Below are 9,013 nucleotides of genomic sequence, written 5' to 3'. Positions count from 1 at the left end.
ACTCCAAGCCAGAGCTCTATCCACTGCACCATCTAGCTGCCTATGATACTGCTATTAGATATGTACAATGAGGTCAAGGACAGGGAAAAGGACTAATACACATAACAGTATTTGCAGCAGCATGGGCAGTAGTGTTGTAGCTAACCAGAGGAAACCAAATAGGTGTCCATCATTTGGGAAATGACTCAGCATATTGTGGTATATAAATGTAATGAAATATTCATGCCATAAGAAATTATTAATATGACATATTCAAAGAAAAACTTATGAACTGATACAGAGTAAAATGAGCATTACTTTTTTAATTTAATATTTTATTTTTCCCCAATTACATGTAAAAACATTTTTAACATTCTTTTTTTTAATGCTGTTCCAAATTCTCTCCCTCTCTCCCTTTCCTCCCTCATTGAGAAGACAAACAATTGCAAAAACACATTTGTATGTAAGTCATGATGTGGAAAAAAAAAAGACAAAAAACCCCCCAAGAAAAATAAAGTAGGAATGCTCATCAATTGGGGAATGACTGAACAATGTGGTATATGAATGTAATAGAATACTATTGTACTGTAAGAAATGATGGTCAGACTTCAGAAAAACCTGGAAAGACTTAGATGAACTGATGCTGAGTGAAATGAGCAGAACCAGGAGAACATTATACACAGTAACAGCCACAGGGTGTGAGGACTATTTCTGATAGACTTAGCCCTTCACAGCAATGTAAGGTCCTAAAACATTCCCAAAGGACTCAATGCAAAATGCCATCCAAATCCAGAGAAAGAACTATGGAATCTGAACACAGAATGAAACAGACTATTTTCTCTTGTGTTATGTTTTGGTTTGGTTTAGTTTTTCTCATAGTTTCTCCCATTCGTTTTATGAGATCTCTGGATTTTTGGTGTGGCATTCCCAGGACTTGGTCTTTTGAAGTTTCTCTCAGGATGTGATCCATAGATTGTTCCTGTCTTTAATTTGACCTCTGATTCTAATAGATATGGGCAGCTTTCATTTTTATTTAATGAAATATAACTGAGACTTTTAAAAATTACAGTTTTCAGGGAGTCCAATGACTTGACTCTCCTTGACATATTTTCCAGGTCAGTTGTTTTTGATATCAGATACTTTAAATTTGGACAGCTAAGTGGGGAAATAGATAAGAGTTCCAGGTCTGAAGTCAGGAATTCATCTTCCTCTTCCTCTTCCTGAGTTCAAATCTGGCCTCAGACACTCACTAGCTGTGTGACTAGCAGCTGTATATTACTTAACCCTATTTGCCTCAGTTTCCTTTTCTGTAAAATGAGCTGAAGACAGAAATGACAAACCACTTTAGGATCAGTAGGAGTTCTTCAAGAAAACGTAGTGGCAGGCTAAGCTTGTTTCCTTTTCCTCATAGGCTTATTATGCCATTACTGTATCCATAAGATCAGAGAAATGTCATAGGTCTTTTTTAATGGCAAGTGTTTTACTTATCCCATATGTTTGATTGGTTGTTGTCTTTGCTGCTGAGGTGATGTTACTGAGTTGTTTCAGTCTCTCTCTGACCCCATTTTGATGTTTTCTTGGCAGATATACTGGAGTGGTTTGCTATTTCCTTCTCCGGCTCATGTTACAGATGAGAAAACTGAAGTAAAGAGGTTTAAACAACCTGCCCAGGGTCACACAGCTAGCATCTAAAGCCACATTTGCTCTCAGGTCTTCCTGACTCCAGGGCTAGCGCTCTCTCTAGTGCACTACCTAGCATCCAAGTATGGCAGGGAAATATAATTGGGTTTACAAAATCAACTTCTCTTAGATTCCTGGACAGTAATTCACGTGAAAAAGTTCCACAACCCAAACATAAAGGGCTTCATCATTAAAAAGAAGAGAAAAGAAATAAGTTCTTTCCCAACTACAGCTAAGGGAAAAATTATTTTAATTTTTTGTTGATATATTTTGTTTCTACATTGCTCAAATTTCCCCCATATCATTCCCCTTTCCCCCCTCAGACAGCAATCTAAGACAAATATTCTTAAGAAAAAACAAAAATGAGATATAGATAATCATAACAGATAAAAGACAATTTTAGTTACAAAAATATAAAAACCTTTCACACAGATTAAATGCATCTAGATGAGAAATTGTTATGAAATGTTCCTTGCAACAAACATCTCTGATAAAAGTCTAAGAATATTAAAAAAAAAACCAAAAAACAAAAAAAGTCTAATATTCAAGATATATAGGAAATTAACAGACACATGTAAGGTCAAAAGTCATTCCTTAACAGATAAATGCTCAAAGAATATAGTTGTTTTTTTTTTAAAAAGGGAATGAAATCTATCAATAACATATGAAAGAATGTTCTGAACCAGAGGTGTCAAACTCCCAGCCTACAAGTTGCTGCCTTCAAAATTTCCAAGTGTTGCCTGAATTATATTAAAAAGTAATTGGGAAATGTTTAAGAAAATGAATAAAATACAACATAATATTAACTTGAGGTTTTCTAAGGCATATGGGATCCATTTCTATTTGAATTTGTTGCCATTGCTTTAAACCACCAAGACAAGAAAAGCAAATTAAAGCAATTGTCATGTTTCACCTCACACCAGCAAATTTGTAAAGATGATAAAAAACAGAAATAGACAACACTGGAGGAGCTATGGGATGATGGGCACATTAATTAATTAATTAGTGGTGGAAATCACTGAAATATTCTTATCTTTTGATCCATCAAATAATACCCTTTGACCTAAGGAAGCCAAAGACAAGAGGAAAGGTTCCATCATATACCAAACTATTCATCCTCATACTTTTGGTGGGAAAAAAACTGAAACAAAAAGCTCTTCCATTTACTGGGTAATAGGGAAATAAATGTAACATAGGAATGCAATGATATATGCCCTTGCACTCTAAGAAGCAAATGTATAGGAACATGAAAGACTTGCATGAACTAATGCAGTTAAGAAGGTGGAACCAGGAGAATCATATATCCTATGACTATAGTAATCTAAATGGGAAAGTTAAAAGGCAGCTGAACTCAGATTAAATGCAAGGACCAACTTTACCTTATTTACAGAGAACAGATAATAAACAGATAATAACACTTAATGTGGGGGTGGGGTGGAAAAATAAGAGAAGTTGGGGCTACAGATGTGGAATGTTGCCTATGATGTCAAATGGGGTCATTTTTGCTTTCCTTTTGTTTTAAGGAAAAGTTTGGTGGGGGGTGGGGAAGAGAAGAGTTGTCCCTTCTTAAAAACGCATTTTGCCAAGATGAGAAAGTCAAACAGCAACGATGATCATAAGGAAGTTTTACAACACTGCAAATATGGGTCAGGATATAAAAACCCTAATACTATCTTAGGCTGCATTAATGCTGGTATTGTTTCCAGAACAGGCAAGTACTTCGGCATGCATGTACAAGCTTTTTACACGTGTATATATACTGGTATAGTGGATAGTGTTGGCCTTGGAGTTAGGAAGACCTGAATTAGAATCTAGTCTTAGATATGAGCTGTGTGACCTTGGGCAAGTCACCTAACTTCCCTCAGCCGCAGTAAAACGAAGCTTATATCACCTACTTTATGGGATTTTTGTGAGGACTGTATTTGTATATGTAAATAAAATGAGCCTGTATTTGTAAAGCACTTTGCAGATATTAAAAGTGCTATACAAATGTTTATTATAATTCTGACAGTAAATTTTTTTTTAACAATTATTATTCCATTCTGGTGAGACTACATCATGAGTACAATGATTCCACTTTTTAGGAAAGACGTTGATGAACTGTGTGTAATGAACTATCCACACAAGGGCAATTCAGGATACCCCCACGTCATAAAGAAACGGGTGGGGGTCATGGGTGGGATAGGCAAGACAGTTGTCAAGTATTTACAAAACAGGATTTAGACTTGTTGAACCTTGGCTCCAAAAGGTGTAACTAGGGATAATGGATAAGAAGTTGGGGGAGGAGGCAGGAACAAATTTTGCCTTGATATAAGGAAAGACTTCCTAATGATTAGAGCTGCCCTAAGTACAATGAACTGCCATGTCTTCAAATGAAAGCTTGACTGACAATTTGTCAGGGGTCAGCACAACTGCATGTGAAAAGTTGCAGTGTTTTCATTTTATTCCATAGCAAACAAATTGTTTTGGCTGCCTCTCCTATGGCCTGTTCTATGAATTGAGCCTCATGAAAGTTTTTCTATTACAAACTACGCCCTGTCCTACTTACTGGCCTCTTTCTCACCCCTCTCATCGCTGGCATCACCTGCTCAACTGCACCATTCTGTTCTAGTAGAGTCTCTTCATCACTCTGAACCTCAGTTTCCTCATCTTCACAATCAGGGAAATCTACTAGACACCTCGAGCCCATCTGCCTTGGCTCTCCATTCATGACTGTCTTCTCAGAGCTGACTGCTATGTGGCTTCCCAAGCCAATTTTATGCTGTAATAAGACTTTCCCTTCCCTCTTCCCAACTTGCTCTTGGAAAACAATATTTATGCTCCATATACACAGAAATATTATGACTGTCAAGTGGAAAGAAAACAGTTAAGTTACAATAACTGACATTCTATATAGTGTCTTAAGGTTCACAAAGCACTTTACAGGTACTATTTCATTTAATCAGCTCTTCCAGTCTAACAATATTCTGACTCTCAGTTGTGGCTTGGCTTCCTATACTGATTCTGTGGTCTTCAACTGCTGTTTCCAGCACACTCCAGGCACTTGGAAAACAACATAAACTTTTCTTAAACAGAGAACCATAGTATGTAGAGAAAATTTAAACAGCATTTGGGGGAGGGGGGGAGGGATAGTTGATCTTCAAGAGAATCTGGTAACTAAAAAGCAATTCCTTTTTCAAGAAATTCTCAAATTCAGATTGTTTCCTGAATTAAACTATTCTTATTAAGAATAAAAATTGCATTTAGTTAAAAGAACTTTGTCATCCTTAATTCTAGCCCTAGATAGATAGAGATACAAAATAACTCAACTCAATAAATGGGGCAGCAGCTTTGAAACTAAAGTAACAAATAAATTATGTTAAATGGATTTGTGTACAAAATTTATCTCTGGACTTATAAAAAAAACCTCTATCTACACTTATCACATTCCCTTCAGCTAAGTTTTGTATACTGTATTGCTCTTATGCAAAAGAGTAACAAAGGTTTAAAAAATTATCCTGAAAAATGTAGGTAACCAACAAAACAGAATAGAGAATGGAAAACATGAAATGTCCATTTAAGGGAGGTACTTAATGCTCTGAAAAGATTTTAAATTAAAAAAAAAATTAGGACCAATTTGTCAGGGTAAAAAATCAAATGGTAATTAAATTAGCATTTCATATTTTTCTGACAAAGGAGAAATAGCAGAGGAATGGGATTGTGCTAATTACCAGAAAAACAAACAAAATAAGGACCCATCCTAATTCTGATCAGAACAGCTCTACTCAGAAAGGGTACTTCAAAATACATTAAAAACAGCTGCCTTGTTTCCCAAGTGACTTGGAACCATTCAAAAAAGAATATAAGTGCTGAAATGAACACTATTGTCTACAGATACAATTAAACTTCACTTTACAGGAGGGTAAATATGGGGGTAGATTTTTAATTCAACAACCTCAATAACAGCATAGTGGACCGAAGCACAAAGTAACCAGAATTCAAAGAACAGTCATACAAAATAACAGTGATTCGAGTCTTTTTTTCCCTCCCCTCAAGATGGCTTCTTAAGAGTATACCACATAGACCTTGTTATTATTGTTCAGTCACTTTTCAGTTGTGTCCAACTCTTTTTGACCCTATCTGGGGTTTTATTGGCAGAGAGACTGGCATGGTTTGCCATTTCATTCTCCAGCTTATTTTACAGATGGGGAAAATGAGGCAAAAAGGGTTAAATGACTTCCCCAGGGTCACACAGCTAGTAAGTGTTTACTAATACTTTTTAGTTCCTAGATTCTCTTGAAGACCAACTATCCCTACTCCTCGCCCTGTGCCCCCCCAAATCTGAGACCAGATTTGAAATCAGGAATATGAGTCTCCCAGACTCCAGGCCAGGCACTTTATTCACTGTGCCACCTAACTGCCCACATGTGAAATTCACTGGGACCACCTAAGGCAGATTGAACATTTCAGACCAAGGTTTAAATGTTCTTTCCAGCACTCGACTGGTGCATCAATGCCAAACAAACAACGCACTTCAGTGTCATTCCAGCTTGGCAAAGCTTCAATGTGAAAAAGAAAAATACCTGAGTTTTCTATGTATAATTACAGCCTAAGCCCTCACTGTGATTGACTGGGTGAGTGGGAACTCAGTAAAGAAAAGAAAAGGGCCAAGTGAGCATGATGAGGGCAGGATGAGTCCTTACTACCAGATTTCTCTTGGAGGCCTGATTTTAAATTTATACTGATACTTAGCAACTGTTTGGATGTCAAAACACAAACATACCTAAGACGTGAGTTTCATTCACAACTTGAAAAAAAAAATCATACTATCTTATCTCTAACCTGTTCTATTTTACTAGCTGAACAATAATCATGATTAGTTGGCATTCTTTAGCTAAAATAAGCAGAATTTACTAGGCAGAAAACTCTTGGCTTGAGGTTTTTAAGTGTCTCTTTTGCTGCGCTGGAAGTCATGTACAAGTGTTTCTATTTAGACAGTTTTCTCAATTGCTTCATATCCTTTACCTGCAGATCTATGGCAGCATATCACACTAGTGATGAAGACTGAGGGACTAAGAAGTTCTGGAATGTGGAATTTGCCATTCTATCCATTCCCATAGGAATTAAGACACTCTATACCTACATTTATTATTAATCTATGTAGCCTATTTCTTCCTTTTAATTTTATTTCAATGGTAAGGAATTGGAGGTGCTACATATCCAGCTAACCTAACCCCTTAATGTGTTCAGTGTACTCATCTGGTGTGTGGTAGATGACTGTTATCCCATACATCTATCAAGTGAGTATTTCCTTGGGTACCCATAGAATTCTCTGTACTTGTAGTACAATCAGTCAGAAACATTTACTGAATGTCTACTGCTGAGACACAATTCTTGGGGAATGTTGCAAGACTGCACTTTTTCAACTGGTCTTTCACTTGTCTTAAATGAAAGATATAGAGAATTCCTAGAGTGTTATTTTAAAGGAAGATATTTTCCCCTTCTCTTTCCTACTCTTTTATACTAAAATGGTACACCTGTCAAAACAACTAGGTATCATGATAAGAGGTAGAACACATAATGAGAGGTATACAAATATAGAAATAGCTATTAGAAAGATATGTCATCAAACTCTGGCCTCCTCCAATCTGCCAAACAATTCCCCCCCAAGAATAACAATTTCAATTATGTAAGAAAAATAAAAGGTAGAGATGATAGGGGAAAACATTAATTCAAAAATATCAAGCTAAGCTATCCATGTAAAATGAGTAGTATGGTGGTTACAACATAGTTACAAATACGCTCTGCTTCAAGAAAATCTAAGAGCATACATAAACCTAAATTATAAAACAGATTAGGTAAAATTCATATTACAAAAGATTTCTTTGCTTATAAAATTTTTTGCCATAAGATTTCTATAAATATTCAGTTCCTTTTCCATATTTAAAATTTATAATACTATATATGATACATGTTTTATGCTCTCTTAGAATGAAAATTCTTTGAAATAGGGACCATTTAATGTAAATGTTTTATGTAACAATTAGAACACAATGGATCATTTAATATTAAACAATGAAAATTAGAACTACTAGCTATTGCTGTCTAAGACAGTGATCCTCACTGCCAATCAGCCCTGAAGGACTCCTCATAGTTGGTCTGTTCTGACAAGGCAGCATTTAGAAATGGTCTTGCAAAAAAACCCTTCACTTCTCTATCACGTCTTGGAGTCAATACGGTTCAAATAATAAATGTCTGTATTAAATTCACCTTAGTAAAGTGTTAATATGAAAAAGAGATCATGTTAAAAAAGTAGAAAAAATTAGGTTTGAAGACCGAACCCTGTGAGAGATTTAGGATAACATTTCTCAGTGAAACAAATGAATTTTCATCGTCAGAGGGCTGAAGCACTTCCTTTCTTGCAACTGTTCATTTTTAGTTTCTTTTAGAAACTGTGACCCATGCTTCTTCCTTTGATGATGTTACCAGCTCATATTTAGTCTCAATAACTTGTCCTTCCACAGGATGTAAGTACAGTCTTCTCACCAACACACTTAGAAGTACTGTGGCCACCATATATGCAAACCTAGTCAGAAAGAAGGGCAAATTATTATATGAAAATGTGACATAAAGAAAAAAGACATGATAATTTTTCTCATCTATAATGACTGCCAAAATTAAAACCAAAGAAACAGGCAACTCTCCTCTTCCTAATTTGTCTTACCTCAACTCAGGGCACTCTTGTGTGCCTGAGAATCCAAGCAAGGAAAGATTTTTCATAGCAGATTCATCATCAAACCTGTCTGGATCAAATCTTGAAAAGAAAAAAACAAAACTCAGGACAAATCATCATACACATTGTCAGACAGACATGCTACCACTCCTCACATTTTTTTTTTTAATTACCTTTCATTTTTATTATCACTTTCATTTCCAAACATATCTTTCTCCTCTCATCTCCCCCAGCAGTGACTCATTGTAACAAAAAAGAAAAAATGATTCAGAAAAACTAACCAACATATCAAGTAAGACTGATAGCATATGCTATGTTCTACACCCATAGTCCTGAACCTCTGTAGAAAAGGCAAGGAGGTACATGGTACATCTTCTTCAAGGACAAGCTTGGTCATTATAATGATACAGCATTCATTTTTCCTTTTAAATTTTCTATTTACATTATTGCAGTGATTTGTGTGTACTTTTCCCCCTGATTTTGATCCATTCACATGCTTTCAATACTTCTCTGAATCTCCATATTCACTGTTTCTTGGAGCACAGTAATATTCAATTATATTCATATACTGCAGTTTGTCTAGTCATTCACTAAGGACATTTACTCTGTTTCCAGTTCTTTCTTACTATAAAAAGGGCTTAT

At 35.7% G+C, this 9,013-nt stretch overlaps 1 protein-coding gene across 2 annotated transcripts in view; it reads right to left on the bottom strand.

The window, feature by feature from the left end:
- Nucleotides 1–5,561: 5,561 nt before the first annotated feature.
- CYP20A1 (cytochrome P450 family 20 subfamily A member 1) overlaps nucleotides 5,562–9,013 on the bottom strand; it is a 45,116-nt gene continuing 41,664 nt past the window's right edge. For both annotated transcript variants that reach the window (XM_072617333.1, XM_072617334.1), the window contains exons 12-13: nucleotides 8,363–8,452; nucleotides 5,562–8,224 (exon numbers count right to left, since the gene is read on the bottom strand). In XM_072617333.1, coding sequence (XP_072473434.1) covers nucleotides 8,074–8,224; nucleotides 8,363–8,452 — 241 coding nt within the window. In that variant the 3' untranslated portion in view covers nucleotides 5,562–8,073. The remainder of the gene's footprint in view (nucleotides 8,225–8,362; nucleotides 8,453–9,013) is intronic.

Source organism: Notamacropus eugenii, chromosome 6, assembly GCF_028372415.1.
Source record: "Notamacropus eugenii isolate mMacEug1 chromosome 6, mMacEug1.pri_v2, whole genome shotgun sequence".
NCBI classification, from domain to species: Eukaryota; Metazoa; Chordata; class Mammalia; order Diprotodontia; family Macropodidae; genus Notamacropus; species Notamacropus eugenii.
The sequence above is the reverse complement of the archived record's forward strand: the minus strand, read 5'-3'. Positions and strand labels throughout refer to the sequence as shown.